The sequence below is a fragment of the Amia ocellicauda genome, chromosome 7 (assembly GCF_036373705.1).
Source record: "Amia ocellicauda isolate fAmiCal2 chromosome 7, fAmiCal2.hap1, whole genome shotgun sequence".
Classification (NCBI taxonomy): Eukaryota; Metazoa; Chordata; class Actinopteri; order Amiiformes; family Amiidae; genus Amia; species Amia ocellicauda.
The window spans coordinates 31,469,736-31,493,624 of record NC_089856.1 but is presented as its reverse complement, the minus strand read 5'-3'; the positions used below and the strand labels follow the sequence as shown (position 1 = coordinate 31,493,624).

Genomic DNA, 23,889 nt, shown 5'->3' with positions numbered 1-23,889 from the left:
TTTAACAGGACAGTTGACAGGAAAATCTTCACAATATTGAACTCCCTAAATATAGTCGTCTCGTGCAGTTAGATGCTGACGTTTGATACTTCATTCAACGAATGGATAGATGAGAGTCAATGAAAATGAATGTACAGAGGATTGTTTTTCAAAATCTATCACCAAACTTTTCAGTGTCTAAAAAATTGGAGTCATTGAGCACACAATTTTTAAGCTTGTATTTATTAAAGGGGACAAGAAAAACAAACAAAAAAAGCACACACACACAATAAAAAAAATAATAATCACAAAACAAATTTCCCACAATAATTCCCTTAAGTTCTTTCACTCAATTTCTATACAATTTGTGAAACTGTGGATTGGGATGTCCTTCCAGTAGAGGTAGTGATATCAGGCAGGTACAGTAAGCAGTCAGGGAAAATGACAGCCTATTTAGACTGAAACTGTGAACACAAAAACACTAGATGTGATGTAAATATTACTATTTTTATATATCTGTTAGTATGGATGAATTCTGAATTAAGAATAACTGCAAATTTGTACGCATCTCTTCACTGACATCATGGGGATTGTGTCATACACTGGGCATTAAACATGAAATGCAGAATATTGCACGATGTATTATGCATTGTGAATTAAACACAGTTACATAAGAAATATATCTGTCAATTGTATCAGAATGGACTACTCAGAATGTTAAGTCACAATGGAAAACAACAAAAGCCAAAAATATTGGTCTAAGTTTGTGCAAACAATGTGTTTTTTTCTGTTTCGGTACCTATAATGTTTGCTTTGCACCTCTATATTTTCACAATTGCTTTTTCAAAAAGTAAGCAATACTAAACCCTGGAGAAAAATTGAAATATTTAAAAAAAGTACATTTGACAGCAAAATTATGAGCTGAAAGAACACTGACATTTGTACGACAAGAATTTTGTTTTGCAGCCATTATAAATACCTAGTGAAGCAAAATGGTGAAGCAAAGCACAGTGCAGCTTTCTGATATACAGAGACAAACATGTCAAGATGAATTGCAAAATAATAAAATAAACTTTAAATCTCAAGCAGTTGATCGCTTGCTCGTCTTTACAATTGCTGGACGTTTAAATATAAATAAAACAAAAATATTATAGAACATTACTCTGAAGAGCCTCCGTTTCTGCCAATTGAATAACAAGACATACTAGTAAGGAAATTAAACTAGACCAAGGAAAAAATATACAAAAATACTAGGGAGTAACCCAGAGTATAACCATGACAAACGCATGATTCCCCGTGTCTAAGAATGTCTATGGCTCAACGCAGAACATTGCAAGAGCAAATTGACACCATCTTCCAGCATCTGTGATTGCCAGGGCCAAGGTTAGGATGGTGAAATTCGGAGCAAATGATTACCTTTTGGATTGATTGTCAACACTCCTAGTTCACAGTGAGTGGCTATAGTGTTAGTACTTTAACCACTATATATATGCATTACGTTAATGGATTTAATGACAAACATTAGTTTTATCTTAATGTGACCACAGAAACCTGTCCTTTACTGCATCTCAGCTGACATACTTAAAGGTGAAGATAATAGGAAGTAATGAATGCAAATTTCTGTATGTCAAATCATTATTATTATTATGAGTTGCTTTCAAATATTTATTTTTAAGAGGTTACACTGCCTAGAATGCAAACTCATTATTCTCATTCAAAATTTAGTGAGGTGTGAGCTCTTGGGAGTATAGGCAAAAGTTCACACTTGTACCAAAGTTGTTATACATTTGAAAATGCAATCTGTACTAGAATGTGAGAAAATGTTACATATTGAGAATAAAATGCACAATTCAAATATTCTGATGGAAAATTATATAGTTTAGTTAGGGGTAGGTTTAAGTTATTATTGTACCACTGTGTAAATATTTAGGAAACCAACCTCCCCCCCAAACAAACAAAAAAAAAAAAGACTATTATTACAGTAAACCTATTTAGTGTGACGAACTGCTTTTGTTTTAACTTTAAATATGCTAGTTTGTGAATTAATTTATTCATAACACATCAAAAAATATTTGAACTCTTTTTGGTTTAAAATGTCACAGTCAGCAATACCAAAGGGAGAAGACTGTTTAAAAGCAAATTCCTACCCCCCAAAGATAAGTTGTACAATATTTTAATTTGATATATTCTACACAAATCTTTACATTTCTTGTTGCAGTCCCATACTTTATAAAGATACCCAGCTATAAAACCATGTAGGGTTCTGATGTGGTTAATGTCTCTAAACTGCTGAAACAGAACTAAAGAGCAAGCACATCCTTATAGTTACCATCTCTATCAAGGACCAAACATGCAGACAGCTTAGTGTCAGACAGGAATATATTACAGCCAAATGTGCTGAGCTGTGATTTCTGCCACAACCGGGGTGAACCATCATTGATTAAAATGAACAGCTTTGGAAATAAACACAAGGAGAGATTTAAGAAGTTCGAAGCTTGTGAAAACCAAACCAAAACAAAGACAAAAATAACTGATCCAATTCACAAGAAACAAACAACTTTTAGGCTAAAAATGAAATGCAGATTTGTGCAGATTGTGAGAAGACTGATTAAAGACTGCTATGATAGAAAGATCTTAATTGTCAATAGATGGTTGTGACAATAGTGTTAGAGTTACTTCACAGGCACCAGCTGTTTAAAGGCGCTTTCTATGGGAAAACAAAGAATGCAAAAATGTTTTTGTTTCAACTATTTTAAGATGAAAATAATGGATAGCTGGAAAAGAAGCCTTCTTAGAAAAAAAAAATATAACCTTTTAGAAACAGTAAGTATTGAAATGCGGTCTTTCAACGTGGGCCTTGACACATACATTTATTAAAGCAGGAAAGTATTAAAGTTTGTAAGGACCAAAGCAATACAGTTTAATTAATCCAAAAAGAGCTAAAACACTTTATTCACCTCTATTAGGACAGTGTAGAGAAGATTAATAATAATAATTATTATAATAATAAAGTAGCCTTAAAATGAAAGCTACATGATTTATCACGAGGGAGCTATTAGGACTGGCACCCATTAACATTGAAACTTGATTAACTAAGAAACACACAAAGAAAAAAAATAGTAAAAAAAAAGTTCACAAATTATACTTTTACCTGTATGATATAAACATTTCCATTATAGAAAAAAAGCGACCTGCATAGCATTTTAATAAAGTGTCAATGCAATCGATTGTAAATGCATATTGATACCTAGCATCCTTAAACATATTTTGGACCAAGCCTTTTTCAAAAGCAACTACAGCTGTACCGATGCCTACTATTTCGGAGTCATTGTGGAAGCATACCGTTCAGAACAGAACTGATGTAGAATAAAGCAAGTCATTAGCTGTGTATGCATAAAAATAAGCACGCTAAAAATAAATCAAGATTTTCAGCAGAGTACAGTTGGGAGACAGTGAAAAATATGTACTGTTCAGAGACTTAAGGAATGGTTACCGTTTTAGATGTTTTCTCTCCCCAAGTAACTTTATGAAAACCTGCTGTTTGCTGGATCCCCAAGCTTGAGAAACTCTTTGCAAACTTCGAGGCACACAAAACTCAGGGAGACAGGTAAGACGTTGCAGTATGGGGCTAGGAAATGGATGGTCTTTGTGTGAACAATGAATCATGGCAACATCCTCAACACAAGACATCTGTTGGAAACACAGATACCGAGGTATTGAGCTGGCATATGGATTAAGATAACTGAGGAGCAGTTGATGTCTTGTGACGCAGTGGTATAGTAGAATTATTGCTGCAAATCATTTTATTGGTACAATAGCACTACATTTGTGGGACACAACCATCAAAGCAAAAAAACCTGCTTCCGTTTTACCTCTTTACCTGGGAATGTGTCTAAATAGGGTAGGCAAGTCCCACCTAAAGAACTATGGTCAAAATCTGACCTGCATAGTGTTTCCCTCTCTGAGTCAGCTCTGATGCAATGGTTTTCTGGCATTATGAAAAACACAAAGAGACTCCACTAATAAAGTAAACAATCAACCGATCATGTGCCTGATAGATTAGCTGTCCCGTGTGTCATGTTTTATGCACAGACTAACACCTGCATTGTTTTGAAAAAGGCTCTCATACTTATTTTCAAGGATGCTATACATACATGTAAAACAATAAACGGGGAAGTAAAAAAGTCCTCCTGCAATGCAGTCTGAGCTATTTCAAGCTTTGCTTTGAAATGAAATGCTTACACTGGGAAAAAAAAGGGAAGATTTATCTTAAGTTTGATAGTTCTGCAGATGACAAAACTTGAAACAGCTGAAACTCTGATCCCACGAGAGTCTGATTTATATCCCTGGGCAAATGTGCAGCAAATTGTAAACTAACAGTGCTGCATAACTACAATATACATACAGTATACTGCATACGTGTATATAATGCATATACAAATTGCATATATACATATTCAATACAGTTTTCAAGTAAGATCTTTGGAGAAATGTTCTATCTTTGGAAACATCTATAGATACATTGCTGTTATTTTGTATTTACTATGCATGTATAGCTAAATATTATAAAATATAAAAAAGGGCTTGGAATAAGACATTTAAGTCACAAGTATATATTGATAAAACAAAAGGTGTACACTAGTAATAGTAAACCCAATGCGTGCCTACCATTAATTTGGAAACACTATTGTAACAGTACTGCTTGTTATAAAAGACAAGCACAGTATCAGTATCAGAAACACTTTTAGGTCGGAGAGTTTAGTTGGATGTAAGAAAGTACCATTCAGTCTCCCCTGATTTTGTACATTTGACACTGTAAACCCTCAATGCTTTATTCCAAGCCCTTAGTGTTTGTTTTTTTATTTTTTTAATATATATATATTTAAATATAAAAGTGAGTGTATGTGATGAGTTCTTTATTTTAAACAAAATGTATATACCTTTTCCACATAAAGCAAAAACAATAATAATAAAAAAAAAATAATAATCAAAGGCACAATTTATGCACTGTACTTTAAGCAGTGTAAATCACAGTGCAGGGTCCCAGAGTTCCCTAAAAGGCAACATTTTCACTCCAAGCGTTTGCTGTGCTTCTTACAGTGAAGTAATCTCAGAAAATTTTTAGACTCTAGCTAACTTGTAAAATACTTTCAAACAGTAGTTCTATTATTGATTATAAGTGCTGCAACATATATTTGTTTCTTTTGGATACAGTTAACATTTTAACTGATGTGGAGTTTGGAAGAAAATGCTTTTAAGCTTGACCGAAATACGATACATTTGGAATGATAGAGAGTAGGTGCCTTTGATTTGCAGCTTTAATCACTTTTGCTATGCGACCTGTTTCAATTTTAGAAGCACACTCTCGTCTGTATGAGTAGATTGTAATTAAGTCTTAAATCTTAAATCTCTGAATGTGAAAGGGTGCCATGTTATGTAAACGTGATTTGTTGTTAAAAATGTGAAAGTGTGTGTGTATACGCTCTATCTGCGTCTGTGAGGCTGCGTGTGGGTGTGCGTGTGTGCGTGCAAGGAGTGATGTGGATTCATATGGGGGCTCTCTCAGAGATCGGTGGTGGCTTTGGCAGTCAGCGCCTGGATACGAGCGGTGTTACAGTTTTTGCAGAGGATGTGCCCGTCCAGGGGGTAGCAGCCCTGGTTATCCCCCTCTGACAGGAGAGATCCACAATCCTGCAAAAAAAGTCACAGATAAAAAACATTTGCAGAAGGTGTCTAAATCAGGTGAGAGGTTTATCAAATCCTGCCCTAACCTTCAACCAGTGCCTTGTAGTTGCCACCCGACTATGGGAATTTGTATATGAATATTTTTTACAGGAAATGCAGCTCCACCTTCTGAATACATTTTTCTTTATTACTTGCAGTGAAAAGCCACCAGCTGAAGTTATGAATTGGCTGACTTTCAGCCATTGAGGGGCTAATTTCATAGAAACCCCTATGTCATCTGTCTTTACTTTGGAATTGTTTCTCATTCCTACACGCCATTGAAACATAAGTAACAATTTCTTTCATTTCAAGTTCTTTAAAGTGGATTCTAAAACACAGTAAAATTCCTTTAACTCCGTGGGTCAATAAAAAGGACAGTCCTGTGCTGGCATTCCCTCCATAAACATAAACACATAAGTAGAAAACAAATCCAGGCTGCGTGCCACTAACCTCACAGCGGTAACACTGCACATGGAAATCTCGGTCTAAAGCCACAATACGAACAGTCTCCTCCTGGCCGGGGGCTGGCATTATGGGCTCCTGACACACAGAGCAGCGAGGGGCAAATTTCCTGGTGGGAGAGAAAGATAGGTCAATCCTATCAGGAGAGGAAACGTGACGGATTCAAATTGTATCATTAACATACACATCTCACTCTGCAATTATATAATTAAAAAAAAATAAGTCCAAGAACTATACAGTGTTTCAGATGGGACTCGTCCTACCTGTGTCTTTTGGTCATAGGAGATTCCACCCACGATACATCTTTCACCACAATTCAGTCTATAACTGCTCACAGCAAGAGTTACCACATTCAGAACAGGAAACGCATCACAGACCAAACAGGTGTGTGTATTATACATAGGAATTAACCCAGCAGTCTCAATTATGAACATAATTCATAGAAGAATTTCTGCTCATCTGCTGGGAATTTGTAATTTGTCACAATGACAGACAGCTTTTTGCAGCGAGCTCCAGCTAAAACATGTGCAGGAAAATTGTGAGATGGGAATTGTAATTGGAAGCCCCTCAAGCTAAAAACAAGGACATAATTTGCCATCTCTCCTGTGCAATTTTGTGCAGTACATCATGTTCTAGAATGAAGAAACACATTGGAACCAGTGATACATTAAAGGCCAGTGCCAACACGAAAGACTGCTACTGTCCCAAGCGTCTGGAACCATTTAATAAATTGTTGCCTTATACGATGCAATCACTACTACTTAAAGTTTGTAAACTATGCCTGGTTTCCCTGGTGATCGACAAACATTCTGCTAATTATCAAAAGGATTATAGCTCTCATTAAGGTCAAAGAAAGGCCTACTTCTGTCAGATACACTTCTGGTATTTTTCTGTTGTCCCAATGCTACCTGTAGTGTGGGCAACTTCTCTTCTATTCCTGATTACATAAACATATACAAAGGTCTATTGTACAAAAAACAAAACCAACTGTTATGTATTTTATATAGAAAACATTTATGTTAAAAAATAAAAAAAAATATATGTTAAAAATATAGATGATCCTTGAAGAGCACAACCACATAAGCATACTATACACATATTTCTCTTTTTACATTTAAAACAAGCTACATCCTTGTGTCTTTACAAGCAAGGGACAATTAGATCAGCAAACTGATAATTGAATTTACTCAGATATTAGCGCTCTCTGCAGTAAAGTTAATTTAGAAAATTACACTGTATCCAACCCACTCAAGTTTAACATTATAATAATAATACTTATGCAGATGAAGAAATGCATGGTACAAGTTATCAAGAAATTAGGTTTTTGTATTTGTAAGCAATTGACTCGTGTTTATTTAAGAAACATTATACTGGTTTTATCGTTTAAGAAACGTAAACGGATAAACTTGTATTAAATCACAGAACATGGAAACCAATTTAAATCTGGTTGCCAGAGCCTCAGAAAAACTAAAGTTCTAGGGAAGTACTCTCAGAAATATGACACGAGAACCAGTAGTGGCTGAAACTTTAACTCTGCAGGTGATTGTTTGTATTCTGGCCAAAATCCTCTTTATTTCTCAACAGGGCACATTCCTGTGAGAAGTGCTGTCTGCCTGTGGTTTCAGTGGAAATCCGGTGATTTGAGAAAGGAGACATGAAGCACTTAAATGGAGAAGCACATGTCGAAAATTGGGAAGTGAAGTAAGCGGTCATATGCTTGATTCTTGAAATCTCTATGGCCGGCTCAGATGGTTTATTTCGAACACCTGCAATCTACAGATTTCCTCGAGACGCCGCAGTCACACACCACCATGGGCAGCTAGCCTATCTGGTCCATTTACAGCAGAGTTGGGCAATTTCCCCTCCGGTTTTCCCAAAGGACCTTGTCCGTTTAAAGTATATACCAGATATTTATAAAGGTCTATCTTTCCTGGTTACTTTTTGGATTTGATTTGGCTGCTGGGCGAGAGATTATTCTGATGCAAGAAGAAAACAACATAAAGTGGTCGAGCTCACTTGTGAAAGTCCTCGATGCAGTGGATGTGGTTGCCAGCATCCACGGTGAAGGGAATGCCATCCAGGCTGCGGTGGCAGACCACGCAGGTGAAGCAGTGCGGGTGGTAGGCTTTGCCCGTGGCTCTCAGGATACGCTCCATTATGGGCTTCATACAGATGTTGCAGGTCTCCAGAGTATTCTGCGGAATAATGTACAAACTCTCAGTCATACAGAGCTGAGGAAGAGAAATCATATTCACGTTGTGCTTCATAATTCATTAATTCAATTATGTATTTGTATCCAGTCTCTTCAAAGAAAAAAAAAAAAAAAGTTACATCAATTCAGGCACAATGTGTTTAAGTATATAAGCTTATTTAAAGGTGCTTCATCAAACCAACAGAAAGCGAAACATTAAAATAAATTGAACAGCCTGGGAGAGGGATTGTACGGCTGAGCTAGGTCTGTCAGTGTAAAATGAAAACAACATGAATGGGTACTTAAGTGTTTTCTCATTACTATGGAAATAGCATTTGACTATAAATACCCAGAAAGAGGGAGAGTAAAATGGAAAGGAGATTGTACGAAATTGTAGCTTTTTCGGCTGAGGTACTTTTACAAAGGTACCACTCTTGAATTAATTGTTTTCACTTAAAATATATAATACTGCCACTACAATGATAATAATAATAATAATAATAATAATAATAATAATAATAATAATAATAATAATAACAGAAAACAAGCAGCAGCATATAAACGTTTACATGTAGGACTGATGTTTGAAAATAATCTGTGAATTGAGCAATAAAAATCACTACAATGGCTAGATCTATGAGAGCTAAATGTAAATATGTATGACAGCTTAGGATTTAAAGAGATAAAAATTAATTTCATAAAAACATAAACAAGCAATTCTTAATTTTGGTATTTCATTGATAGCTTGTGTATTGGCTCAGTGAGTCTCACAGACCTACATTCAGCATTTATCCTTAAATGACTTTAGGCTGAGCACCACAAGACAAGGCCCATCAGAGGGAAACCACACCAAATGAGAATCTGAATTCTGAACGCTTTCTGAGAGCATTCTTAAAACAGGAACAAACTATTGTTTTCAAAATATGTAGTATATATTTCTTATTACTATTTCTTAAAGGTATATCTATATGTTTCATATATAAAATATGTATTATTATTACTACCCAGTAGACAAACTCTTTGTAGAACAATATGTTTAGAAACTTTCATATTAATATAAGCATTACAAATAATAATGTATTTATTTTACATAATGGAGTTTAAAATTCTTTTTTTTAAAGGTGACTTTAATCGACTTCAAGAGGTATTGACAGAATGTGATTGTTTTAAGGTTGTGATATTTATGTTGCTAATCCTCACATATATTTAAATTTATATAGAAATATTGAAGGACCAACTACAGCTATGACTAGGCAGTGGTATTCTGTTCTAATTGGCTGCCAAGGGACACTCAGTATATTGGCCAAGCTTTGAACAAAATTAAAGTGTTTCTACACACTACCATAGTTTGTATAAAGTAATAGCATTGTACAATTTTATTCATGGCTATTGAGATGCGTTACCAGACAAGATTATTAAATTACACTTCTGTGATTACAGAACCGCATCAATTACCGAGTCTTGTATGCCAAGAGTATCGCTGGAAACATTTGCACTGACATTTATGGTCTTGCAAGGCATAAAGCATTTATTGGTCCAAGTTTGCTGAAGCAGCAATATAGTGATTTGCCACTATAAATCCAATTTCAGTTCCCTTCTGAGCTGCAGTCTAAACACTTCTTAACATCCCTGTATATGCACAAGGTAAACTGCAGTAACAGGAAGTAAGCAAGTGTGCAGGATAACGACAGATCTAACAGCGTACAATTAATCTGGTGTGGTGTTTCAAATCAGTGTGTACACGATATACATATAAAATATTGAAAAAGTATGTGAATGAATTATGTATATGGTTGTATATATAATAGATACAAACACACACACTTTTTCAATGCATTGTTTTTTCAAGATTAATTATGATTTTCTTATGTTGACAAAGCCATAATAAATTCCTTGCAAATGTTGACAACACATCTCAGCCATGGATATCACTAAATATTTCACAGAGGTACCATCATGAAAATAGTTTGATTTATAGTGCTAAAATATGTTGGATGGAAATAACTTTTACAGTTATAAATCAGAAAACAACACTCTTTAGAATAATTGCAAATCACCACTAGAGGGCTGTAGATGCCTAGGGATTACCCCGTTTTCATGCCTATGCATCTTTTCTGATTCATACATTTTCTATGTGTTTGCCCAGAAGGCTAAACAAACATATAAGCATATGAGGTAAAGTAAATTAAGTCAGAGTGTTTCTCACTGGACTGAGGTTGAGCCGAATGTGTCAAAGTTTCAATTGTATTAATTTTCTTCTAAATGTACTGTTACATAAGGCTTTTTTATATAGTTGTGTTCTGCTCCAAAGCAGTATCCCAGATGTGCTCAGTATGGTCAATATTTGTACCTTCAGCACTTCTCTAACAATGCCAATACACAGCTGTAAAGTTAATTTAAAAATATACAGTACTGTGCAAAAGTTGAAAAAATGCTGTAATGTAAGAATGCTTTCAATAATAGACATGTTAATAGATTATATTTATCAATTAACTAAATGCAAAGTGAGTGAACAGAAGAAAAATCTAAATCAAATCCATATTTCGTGTGACCACCCTTTGTCTTCAAAACAGCATCAATTCTTCTAGGTACACTTGCATACAGTTTTTGAAGGAACTCGGCTGGTAGGTTGGCCCAAATATCTTGGAGAACTAACCACAGTTCTTCTGTGGATTTAGGCAGCCTCAGTTGCTTCTCTCTTCATGTAATCCCAGACAGACTTGATGATGTTGAGATCAGGGCTCTGTTGGGTCCATACCAGCACTTCCAGGACTCCTTGTTCTTCTTTACGTTGTAGATAGTTCTTAACGACCCCAAACATGCAGCAGAAGTCATTGTCATGCTGCAGAATAAACTTGGGGCCAATCAGATGCCTCCCTGATGGTATTGCATGATGGATAAGTATCTGGCTGTACTTCTCAGCATTGAGGAGACCATTCATTCTGACCAAATCCCCAACTCCATTTGCAGAAATGCAGCCCCAAACTTGCAAGGAACCTCCACCATGCTTCACTGTTGCCTGCAGACACTCATTCGTGTACCGCTCTCCAGCCCTTCAGTGAACAAACTGCTTCTGCTACAGCCAAATATTTCAAATTCTGACTCATCAGTCCAGAGCACCTGCTGCCATTTTTCTGTACCCCAGTTCCTGTGTTTTCATGCATACTTGAGTTGCTTGGTCTTGTTTCCACGTGGGAGGTATGGCTTTTTGGCCACAAGTCTTCCATTAAGGTCACTTCTGACCAGACTTCTCCGGACAGTAGATGGGTGTAACTGGGTTCCACTGTTTTCTGCCAATTCTGAGCTGATGGCACTGCTGGACATCTTCCGATTGTGAAGGGAAGTAAGCATGATGTGTCTTTCATCTGCTGCAGTAAGTTTCCTTGGCCGACCACTTTGTGTATGGTCCTCAGCGTTGCCCGTTTCTTTGTGCTTCTTCAAAAGAGCTTGGACAGCACATCTGGAAACCCCTGTCTGCCTTGACATTTCTGCCTGGGAGAGACCTTGCTGATGCAGTATAACTAGCTTGTGTCTTGTTGCTGTGCTCAGTCTTGCCATGCTGTATGACTTTTGACAGTAAACTGTCTTCAGCAACCTCACCTTGTTAGCTGAGTTTGGTTGTTCCTCACCCAGTTTTATTCCTCCTACACAGCTGGTTCTGTTTCATTGAATGATTGTGTTTCAACCTACATATTGAATTGATGATCATTAGCACCTGTTTGGTATAATTGTTTAATCATACACCTGACTATATGCCTACAAAATCCGTGACTTTGTGCAAGTGTACCTAGAAGAATTGATGCGGTTTAGAAGCCAAAGGGTGGTCACACCAAATATGGATTTGATGTAGAGTTTCTTCTGTTCACTCACTTTGCATTTAGTTAACTGATAAATATAATCTATTAACATGTCTATTTCTGAAGGCACTTACTTTACAGCATTTTTTCACACCTGCCTAAAACTTTTTCACAGTACTGTATGTGTTTATCTTAAATGATTTATAAAATTAACTAGTATTAATTATTTACAAGGAGATAAAGGTTGTTTGATTTTTAACCCAAAATATAATTTTCACAGAGATGACTTAAAGTAATGCATAAAGTGATAGAGAGTTCAAAGACCAAAACCATTTTTGATGGAAATAGGAAATTGGTTAACTAGAAAAGCCATCTTGCAAAAGAACAAACAAAAAGAAAGAAATCTGATACCTCGTGAAATACGCTTGTGGAAATTATTACCTGAAATACATTTTCTAATAAATTATATTACTGGAACATTTGCTCTTTTGGGATTATAGGTTTCATATGTTTAACACCAAGCAAAAATAAATAAATGATTTAAGACAAACTTTAGGATCAGTGCTGTGAGTGTATGGGCACATTTTCTTTTAGTTTAAATAATAAGTCAGTTTAGAATTAAGGTATAGCATAGCATGACAATATTGCTGTTTGCACCTAAATCTGCATAATTTGGGGTTTCCTGAGGTAAGGATTAAATACACAATAGCAAAAAAAAAAAACACTTAACAGTTTTGCCTTTGGTTAAACTATAATCCAAATTAAAATAATTTGCAATGCAAAAGTCTATGATGTCCCAGAATCTATTCTTTATTTTTCTTGAGCCTCAAGGCATATAAAAGGCCCAATGTGATAAAAAAAAAAACACAAAAACAAACAACTACAAAACCAGCAACAACACACACACAATAACTTGATACCATAAATCAATTATGCTCAAGAGATATGTACAGTAGCTGATATATTACAAGGGATACTAAAATATAACAGCATGAACCTAAGAGGGATGGGTCATTTGTTTAATAAACATTTCTAAAAGTTTTTCACAAGTTTTACTTTGTGGTTTTAGCATTGAAAAAATAAGATATTGACCTTCAATAAGGATTTATTGTTACTAGAATGACAGGACACAAGATTAATTCGTATTGGAAGGGATGTTTGAGGAAAATACCACCCAACTGGGGGATTGGGGGGGCATAGCTTGAACAAGAAATGGCAGTTAGAAGGACATGACAGATTTACATTAAAGAAGAACAGGTGAAAAGATTTAACAAACTCCATCTCAATCCAGAGAGTTTCATTTTATAGGATGGGAACAAACAGAAATGACTTCGCTATTTATAGAGTTTGAGGGTTAATCTTTAACTTTAGGCAATTTTTGTGACACCTGTGGGTAGTTATTAGGGAAGGTAATGTCACACCCACCCACTGGTAATTTAAATACTATTTAAACATCATTTTAATCTATCACTGTTTAACTAAGCTTAAGGACACCTAAAATTAAGCATGACATTCAAACAAGATTTTTCACATGCTCATAAACCAAGTTCCGCATAAAACAAAATTAAATCAAATACTAAAATACTAATTTTAGGCCCCACATAAACTAGGACACCCTCTCCCTATCAAGTTTTGTGACTTGCATAAGAGTCAAACATCAAATGCGGCTATCTGAGTTCCACCTCTTCACATAAAATACAGAAGCCTGTACACCTGAACCCAAGCCAAAGATATAAAGAGGAAGGACAAATGCATTAATAGATAGTCCTAAATATACATTTTTAAAGCACATTACAGTGGAGCACTTTAAAGAGATTAGTATTAGATTAGGCTTGTATTTGATTCTATCACATTGTCTTATCAGGACAATCCAATAAGATCCCACATTGTCAGATAAACTGTACACACAAATGCACATGTACAATTTTGGCTAATTGGGATCATTTCACAGCCTACAATTCTTGAATTCAACCACTGTACTTTCAGGTTCTTGAAAATCTGTCATCAAATCTATACACACATTTATACAATATGTGTACATTTATCAGTTTTGATGTGCTATACACAGAAGCAGAAAAATAATTGTTCCAATTCATAACCTTTTGTGTTTGTATTTTTTCATTGCCTGCTGCTATGATTCCAATGCATTAGAGCATGCAGATTTATCTGTCGTCTCACTAACATCCCTGGCTTTGGTTTTTAACATTTGTAGTTCAAAGGACTTCCCTGTTTGCCGTTCTCTGAAATGCGAGAAATCTGTGCTGCTGATGTGAGAGACGGTGTGGCAGAGTTTCAGTGCCATTATGTTTTGTTAGAGGGATTAACAGGGGAAGAGCAGAGAATCTGACAAGGTGTTGTGTCCAATGTGATAAATCAATAGGGTTTAGAGAATTATTGATTACTGTTGTATATTTATATACTAGCATGCAGTACATGTGCAGGAAAACATAATGACAGAGACCTCTCAGGCTTCACAAAATTGACCAGAGCTGAATACACCTATGAACTGCAAAAGGCTAAATTATGGAAGCTAAAATGTTTATTTCTCTATTTACCTAGGCGTGTGTGAATTGTGAATAGTTTATAATAATTCCCCTACATTACAATTAAGTCATCAGCAAGAATCTAAACAAAATAAATGTTGTGGAATACTGTGAGGTTGCATTGATGCAAGATCCGTTTGTCTCATTGGGATTTGTTTTCACAAAACTTAACACTTGTGGATGGAAATGTGCTACAACCAGATTCCCATTAATACTTCAGTTTGTTTTGTTTTCATGTCATGTCGCCATAAGGAATTGATGGCACTCCTCTTACACTATCTGTTCTTGATTCTACCACTTGGCAAAATTATAAAATGTTTGTGATGTAGTGGAAATGTACTGCTTTGCTTTAGTGGGTTGTCAAGAATGAAGTAGGTTGTGAATTTCTGACAGGGTTTGTTTTTATCTGTTGTAGATATGTAGATATGTAAATATTATGCATGACGCATAAGTATCTGCCTGTACTTCTCCACATTGAGGTTACCATTCATTCTGACCAAATCGTACTTATCCATCATGCAATACCATCAGGGAGGCATCTGATTGGCCCCAGATTTATTCTGCAGCATGACAACGACCCCAAACATACTGCGGAAGTCATTAAGAACTAAAATAAAGAAGAACAAGGAGTCCTGGAAGTGATGGTATGGCCCCCACAGAGCCCTGATCTCAACATCGAGTCTGTCTGGGATTACATGAAGAGAGAGAAACTGAGGCTGCCTAAATCCACAGAAGAACTGTGGTTAGTTCTCCAAGATGTTTGGGCCAACCTACCTTCAAAAACTGTGTGCAAGTGTTCTTAGAAGAACTGATGCTGTTTTGAAGGCAAAGGGTGGTCACACCAAATATGGATTTGATTTAGATTTTTCTTATGTTCACTCACTTTGCATTTAGTTAATTGATAAATGAACAGAAATGTACCATCACCATCAGCAAGTGGCAAAGCCTACAGCTAACCTGCTGTTTCCATGGCTCCCAAGGGGCTCAAGAAATAAAGGCCCTATAGACCACTATCACTTGCTCAAATGCTGGCTATGCCATCAGCCAAGATTGTGACCATAGCTGGAATCTCCCAAGAGGCAGTGCATACTGCTGCTGGGGCTTGGTGGGTTGGCAGCCAGGGTTTCCCCAGCTTGCTACACAATTGCTCTGCTGCTAGGACTCTGGATTTACAGACAATAAGTTGTCTTCATCTTATCTGTTATAGAAAAGGATAACGAGAATGTAAGAAAGTAAACTGGCACAATTATAATTTGCCTAATAATAATAAAGCCATAAAAAAGGCCATAAGATGACCTACCCACCTATGGAACTTCCAATTCTTGTGAATAGCTCATTCCTCACCTTCAGAAAAACTATTTTCTTTGTCATGAAACTGATTCTTACAGGTTTCACACTTGTTTTCTCATCAACATGCCTTCAGCATAAATCAATTTCAAGTTATATATGCAATTTTAACCCTAAAGGACTTTTGACTATAACAGGGAATCTAATCTATTTCTAACCTGAGCCCAGACCAAATTGTACCCTAATGATGTAACCACAGTTTGTCAACCTCTGCAATAAATAATAAAACGTATAGAAAAGAATGTGGTTGTTGCTATGCACTGATTATTGGTACAATTATGGTAGCACCAGAATCAATGTTGTTTATGAGGCACACAGTAATAAACCAATTTAAAGCAGCCTGCATGGTGCAGCATTAATAATACTTAAGAATATGACATTTTCATTGCACACTGTTGGTGCATGTGTTTTTTATTTTTGTCTCCATCAGTCAAATGTTTGATTTAAGAAGGAATCCATGGAAACCCAGCTGGAGAAACTGAATTAATATATATATACACTCACCTAAAGGATTATTAGGAACACCATACTAATACTGTGTTTGACCCCCTTTCGCCTTCAGAACTGCCTTAATTCTACGTGGCATTGATTCAACAAGGTGCTGAAAGCATTCTTTAGAAATGTTGGCCCATATTGATAGGATAGCATCTTGCAGTTGATGGAGATTTGTGGGATGCACATCCAGGGCACGAAGCTCCCGTTCCACCACATCCCAAAGATGCTCTATTGGGTTGAGATCTGGTGACTGTGGGGGCCAGTTTAGTACAGTGAACTCATTGTCATGTTCAAGAAACCAATTTGAAATGATTCGACCTTTGTGACATGGTGCATTATCCTGCTGGAAGTAGCCATCAGAGGATGGGTACATGGTGGTCATAAAGGGATGGACATGGTCAGAAACAATGCTCAGGTAGGCCGTGGCATTTAAACGATGCCCAATTGGCACTAAGGGGCCTAAAGTGTGCCAAGAAAACATCCCCCACACCATTACACCACCACCACCAGCCTGCACAGTGGTAACAAGGCATGATGGATCCATGTTCTCATTCTGTTTACGCCAAATTCTGACTCTACCATCTGAATGTCTCGACAGAAATCGAGACTCATCAGACCAGGCAACATTTTTCCAGTCTTCAACTGTCCAATTTTGGTGAGCTTGTGCAAATTGTAGCCTCTTTTTCCTATTTTTAGTGGAGATGAGTGGTACCCGGTGGGGTCTTCTGCTGTTGTAGCCCATCCGCCTCAAGGTTGTACGTGTTGTGGCTTCACAAATGCTTTGCTGCATACCTCGGTTGTAACGAGTGGTTATTTCAGTCAAAGTTGCTCTTCTATCAGCTTGAATCAGTCGGCCCATTCTCCTCTGACCTCTAGCATCAACAAGGCATTTTCGCCCACAGGACTGCCGCATACTGGATGTTTTTCCCTTTTCACACCATTCTTTGTAAACCCTAGAAATGGTTGTGCGTGAAAATCCCAGTAACTGAGCAGATTGTGAAATACTCAGACCGGCCCGTCTGGCACCAACAACCATGCCACGCTCAAAATTGCTTAAATCACCTTTCTTTCCCATTCAGACATTCAGTTTGGAGTTCAGGAGATTGTCTTGACCAGGACCACACCCCTAAATGCATTGAAGCAACTGCCATGTGATTGGTTGGTTAGATAATTGCATTAATGAGAAATTGAACAGGTGTTCCTAATAATCCTTTAGGTGAGTGTATATATATATATATATATATATATATATATATATATATATATATATATATATATATATATATATATATAAACCATCAGAATTATCATTTGCCATCATTCTTTAATTTCACACAAGAAGCACTTTTCAGTTTTAAATCTTTACCAAGGCCAAGCAACAGATCAGTAGTCTGATTTTTACTCTATTCCTTCAGCTTTGGAGCATGATTTTAATGTCTGTGTGTCCATATTGTGCTGTTTATAAACTGCAATGAGTTTTTTTTTGTATGTTTAATGCTCTATCTTATGTATGTCATATGGATATGTATCAACAGTTCACACTGATTCTAGATAGATTAGAAATGAACAACTCACCAAATGACTAAGTGTGAAGTTACTGGCATCATCAAAGCAGGCTGTGTGAATGAAAGATGTTTGTTATAAAATAAAATGCTAATATTTAAGTCTGTTTTTCCTGTTTATATTACAAGGAGGGGTAGTGCCTTAAAACAAAATGCTATCACTTATAAAATGTAAACAGTCAAGCATCAATATATCCTATTTCCTACAGTGAAGAGTATACAGCCTTCTCATAAATGCTTGCATGCTGCAGATCACTGGTATAGATGATGCTCTGTCACATTCTACTGTGGAAATTGAAGATCTACCACCATTGATGGACAAACAACTCACGTAGCTGGAACAAAAGAAGGGATTTTAACATTGGCCAATTAAGAACCTGTCTATGGGAAGTACAAGGACAAGGAGTAATGAGTATTCTTCACAACTTACAACATCTAATGTTTTTTTTTAATCTTGATCATGGCCATGAAAATGTATCCAACAAAGGTCCAAAAAAAGTGTTTCTGTGAGGATTTAAAAACATATAACAGTTTGTGACACCAACACTTGCCGCAAGGGACTTGACCACATAGCGTAAAGCAATGGCTTCAATGTTACTCTCAGCCTGAAAGAGTTTTGTGTTGCTAAATATTTATGTAGAAAAGCACACACATGCCACGTCTTATCCTTCACCAGGGGTCATAGCCACAAGCTGATGTGCAAGCTTCAATGCAGATTTGTTTTCTGTTTAATGAAGATAATCTAAATAATCATGGACAGGGCCCATTTGAGGTTGTGAGATTTAACAGTGAGCATTTTGAAGCAATGTATGTCTATGTTAATTTGGTGGAAGCACAATAATTATTAAGTCAAACAGATAGGTCTCATGATTAACTAGTTACTGTCCATCGGACCATTTTGAACGTTTTTCTTTTCACTGTAAAGATTAGCTTAGAGCTAGTACTTAACCTAAGAGTGATCCTGAAGCCAAATAACATTTTGTGCCACTGCATATCAGCTTCCTTTTTATCTACATCATTCTGTCATATTCGATAACCTGCTTGTCCTAAGTCAGAACATGCATGCTAAACTAGTCAGAAAAAGTAATGTAATGTATGACGTAAGTGCCAAATGTACTCTTTAATCCCAGGAAACTGAACAGTACAAATCTCTACTTTTTTTTCTATATAATTTTCCTCAGGACAAGCATCACATTTATTGCAGGCATTACCAATGTGAAGTGAAAGGTCAGTTTGGTGAGTGGAAATAAGACTTTATATTAGCTGGACTATGCATAGTGTTAGACGTAGTTTAAGTAGCTTAAGTAATACATCTGGATCCTCCCTTTGCACAAAAGAATCATGGAGTTCAATAAAGATTTGTCTTTATCATTAACGTCTTGCATTCTTGCATGCTTTGTAAAGAGCTGGAAATCAAAGAGCCATGGGTGATACATCAGGCCAATTTATCCTCCTAACCATTACAAATACCCAAAGAAACAGGCTATCAGAAACAGTTAGTATTCTTTTCAAAGTACCAGAAGCAGCTCAGATCCTTTTTGTCTATTGAGTAACAGCTTTAAGATGAAGTTGTAGTGACCCCAATCTTACACTGTGCTTTTGTGCTATTTTCTCAAGCACTAGGCAAAAGCAAAAATGTGAGAGTAAGCACTGCCTTCACTAATATTTAATCAGTGATATCCACAGTTCCAGTTCCAGTTCATATTCTATGCTATTGTAAACATTTAGACTCAATACTCAGTGGTTCTGCCTTTGTGTTGACAGTCAGCAGAACTATCCTCTTACAGATACATCCCCTGAAATTGTAATGTTTTACCTTATAGTTCAATATAAGAATTTAGTACGGCATTCTTTTAAACATTCCTGAGATAAAATGTAAGCAGCCTTCATTTCTGAGTTGCACTACTCAATGTATCAAAGCTGTGGGTCATGAACTTTCAGTAGGCTTGGAAATATGTCAGGAATAGGCAGGAAACAATCTCTATGAATTACACATATACAAACAAATTACAAAGCACATACAACGTAACTTAAGAACACTCATAAAACACATGTGCTGACTCTGAAATATACTTTGTGGATTTACAAAATGCTGGGGTTAAATTGGTGTAAGGTTCCCTGCAATTCTGAAAAGACAAATGGCCATGATTGTACTTAGGACCAAAGGAGCAGAGCAAAAATGTGTATAGGCTAAGAAAAGTGCTGTCTCACGCTGAAGAATTACAATAAAATACATTAAATTGTTTACCACTGGAACATTTGTGCAGAAAATAACTCTGCTGCAACAGCTGATAAAGGTTAAACTTTGATAACCTTGTCTGGCTGGCCCAGCACATATTGTGATGTAGAACATACTGGTTAAAGAGTTTATCGACAGGCAACAGTTTTACTCCCTATAGTAAATAAAGGCCTAAGATCTCTGTTGGGCGAACCCATGCCAAAGAAAGAAAATAATAAAACCATCCACTCTCTAATCACTCCATAGCAACCTATCGATCCTGTAACAGGTAAGATTGCCCCCCACTTTCTGGCACTAGCCTCTTAATCACCCAGCACAGTTCTTTCATCTCTCACACTGCCACGTCTGCTTCATGGGGACCGGTGCATATGTATCGCTTTTGCCCTTGTGATCACCCCCCCTTCCAATCACTGTTCTCTCGCTGTTGGCGCATGGGGTTTTCTGACATTTTGTTCTTTGAGTGTCCAAAATGTATGAAATTAGTTTGAAAGTCTATCTCCTGCCACTGCAAGGTTTCCTGCAGTCTTTTGCTCCTTGCTTGTGAGTGACATGTACCTTTAGAGACAAAAGTCTCATGTTTAGTCCCCGATTGTACAGAAGCATATGACCCAGAGGAAGGGAATAGAAGAAGTGACTTTCATTAAGGAAGATGCTTTTCTTTTGCCCTGAATTTATTCTTGCTTTTGATCTTTTGCCAGAAGAACATTTATGCTGATGAAATGCATAAATACAGTTCTTAAATGATCTTACACTTTTTAGTGAATGTATCAGAGTTGGAAAACATCCAGCCCTGATTGATACAATAATTGTGAGTGCAGTGGAGTCAAGTTGATTTAAGCAGGAAATGTTAAGCTTGATAGGTCAACTGCATGAAAAAATATATTGGGAAGATTGCTCACTCAAAACAAAGCTGTTTTTTTTTATAAAACTATATTATATGCAATAAAATAATATATATTTATTTCCATTGTATTCCTGAGAGAAAATAATGAGGGAGTTTACATTCTCCTAAGAAAATAGCCTCTCCAGAAAGGGAATTCATAAATCTGGAAGATTTTTCTCTCTAGAGTTGATCTACTCTGGTTCAGTCTTCAATAAGCTAATATATACAAATGTCAATCTAAACAAATCAAAAAAGATTTCAAAAAAGCTTCACTATCTTGCTTTTGAAGAACTTAATTGCTATTAAAAAACAAACAAACAAAAAACAACTTCTCTAATGATTAGATTTCCTATATAAATATATTTTAATTCATTATAACAACTTTGCAGAAGTAGCTATCATTGTGTGAAATAACCTGGTCATAGGGCACCAACAACCACACAAGAAATATCTCAGAACTAAAGAATGCATCCTACGGAACTCATTAATGATCCCGCAGGACAGGGAGAGTGCTTGTAAGGGTATAATCAAGGGCAGCTTGAAAGGTCTTTTATCAAGACTTGAAGGGAGAGCCCAGAAGAGTAAGCAAATGACATTCTGACATCATTAGAGGTTTTTTTTTTTTTTTTTTTTGGCCAACTGTGATGGGACTAAAATCATATAAATATGCCAGAGAGCTGATGAAGGACTGCAGGATGATAAGGGCAAGTTAAACAGCAGGTGTCCAAAATCCCTCCTCAAAATTAAAACTTTCTGACTAGGAATTTCATTTCCATGAAAGACACAAGGGTTTTTCTGCAGAATTCAGCAAACTGGATTTTTCGTCTCTCAGTACTTCCTAGTGCACAGACAACAGAAAACGGATAACAAATCTGATTGTGAAATGCTTATTACCAGAATAAGGATTCCCACTAATGGTTTAAATAAAACCACAGAAAGTAGGCAGATCTGAAAAATTATTTCACAATCAGTTGAAACCAACCTATTTTAAAATGTTATTTCTTTATTTACTTATTATGTATACATGTAGTTGGTAAAATTATTATTATCACATACTAGAAGGTTTGTGTTAGAAAAAGGTACAAAGGAAATGTCTGCAATGAGTGAGTTCCTACAAGGAAGTGGATAGAGGTCATTCAGTGGGTAGAAAAAATACGTTTTTAGGATGCAGGCTACTTCCCTTCTTCTGTTGAGGAAGCACTCAGGCCTAAAGTATTTCAGGTCAAATCAATTCATACAATTAGTTTAAATCATTTCAGAAACTTCCATCCTTTACCTCACAGATTTTATGTACATATTCACTGAGAGTTTAATAATTTAATTATATAAATAAATAAGTTAAAATAATATATTGTCTTCAATGCAGTATTCCATACATTATATATGTATGTATTGCAACACCACTAGGCCAGGGAGGGGAGAGAAGAAGAAGAAAAAAAAGTTTCACAAGTTAATTCGTAATTTCAGACTACCAGAAAACATGGCTTGCAACTTAGTTACTGGAACAGATATTAATTTCCCTTTTTTGATGAACTTCATTGTTTGAAGAAAAAAAAGAATTTTCAAAGGATATTTTTGGCTGCAAAAAAGGAAGAGGAGGGAAAGGCCATTATTTTGTTTCAAATCTACAAAGGGAAGTAATCCTATCTCGGATTTTAATTCGATTTTAATACTTATTTAATATCTCGAGTGTGATTTGTCTATGTCTGAACCCTTATCAGATATACCTCCTCAAAGATTTGCGTATCAGACGGATGAATCCCTCACTTGTCTCGCCACTGTTTTTCAGATCTCTGTATTTAATATTCACAGGCAAACCAACTGCTTGTAGAATGTTTTCATGACCATCCTGTTTAAAGCAGAGAGAAGCTACCATGCAAATCACACAGAATGTGGTGAAAGATGCTACAATACTTGGCCAACAGTATACAGCCCATGTGGAACAGTTACAAAGCAAATTCAAATATCGTGGGGCCAGCAAGCTGGGGTAATAACATTAGCACACCGATATCTGATATGATGTTATGTTACAAGATGAGGAAGAGAAACAGAAGATTATAGTTGCTGTAAGAAGAGCAACTTGTCAGCTGCTGTACTCACTATGTAGCAGGGTTCACAGTAGGCTTTCTTCTCCACAGCGTAGAAGGGTTTTCCACGGAGCTTGCGGCCACAGGTCATGCAGATAAAGCAGTCCACGTGGAACACCTGGTCCATGGCAGTGCAGCCAGTGCCTTCTCCCACCACGTTTTCCCCACAGCATGAGCAGCGGCCTGGACACAGGAACACAAACATTCATAATAATGATTATGATGTGGATGTTGATAATTAGTCATTTTGCAGATGCTTTTATTGAAAGTGATTTGCACAGAGCAGGTCATTCATGAACTTTGCAATATGCAACATCTGCAGCTGCAGAGTCCCATACCACAGGACCCTGGCTTTATGTCCCATTTGTGAGGTGGATTAAAAGGAGTTAGTGGCTTGCACCAGGAACATCCTGGAAAAAAGCATTTATCTAACCACAAGGCCACAATGACAGGTTGCGTATGCAAACTCTGGTTATCTGAAAACAAAATAACTCCCAAAGGGGAGTCTCTATGGGACATCAGGTATCATGAGTAGATAACTGCCATTTTGGGAATATGCTATGTTTAAGTGAAAATAAAA

At 36.4% G+C, this 23,889-nt stretch overlaps 1 protein-coding gene across 5 annotated transcripts in view; it reads right to left on the bottom strand.

Annotated features, from left to right (window-relative positions):
- Positions 1 to 203: 203 nt before the first annotated feature.
- Positions 204 to 23,889, bottom strand: part of lpp (LIM domain containing preferred translocation partner in lipoma) — a 184,082-nt gene continuing 160,396 nt past the window's right edge. For all 5 annotated transcript variants that reach the window (XM_066709184.1, XM_066709182.1, XM_066709183.1 and 2 more), the window contains 4 exons: positions 23,323 to 23,492; positions 8,182 to 8,360; positions 6,154 to 6,274; positions 204 to 5,670 (listed from right to left, as the gene is read on the bottom strand). In XM_066709184.1, the coding sequence (XP_066565281.1) occupies positions 5,542 to 5,670; positions 6,154 to 6,274; positions 8,182 to 8,360; positions 23,323 to 23,492 (599 nt within the window). In that variant the 3' untranslated portion in view covers positions 204 to 5,541. The remainder of the gene's footprint in view (positions 5,671 to 6,153; positions 6,275 to 8,181; positions 8,361 to 23,322; positions 23,493 to 23,889) is intronic.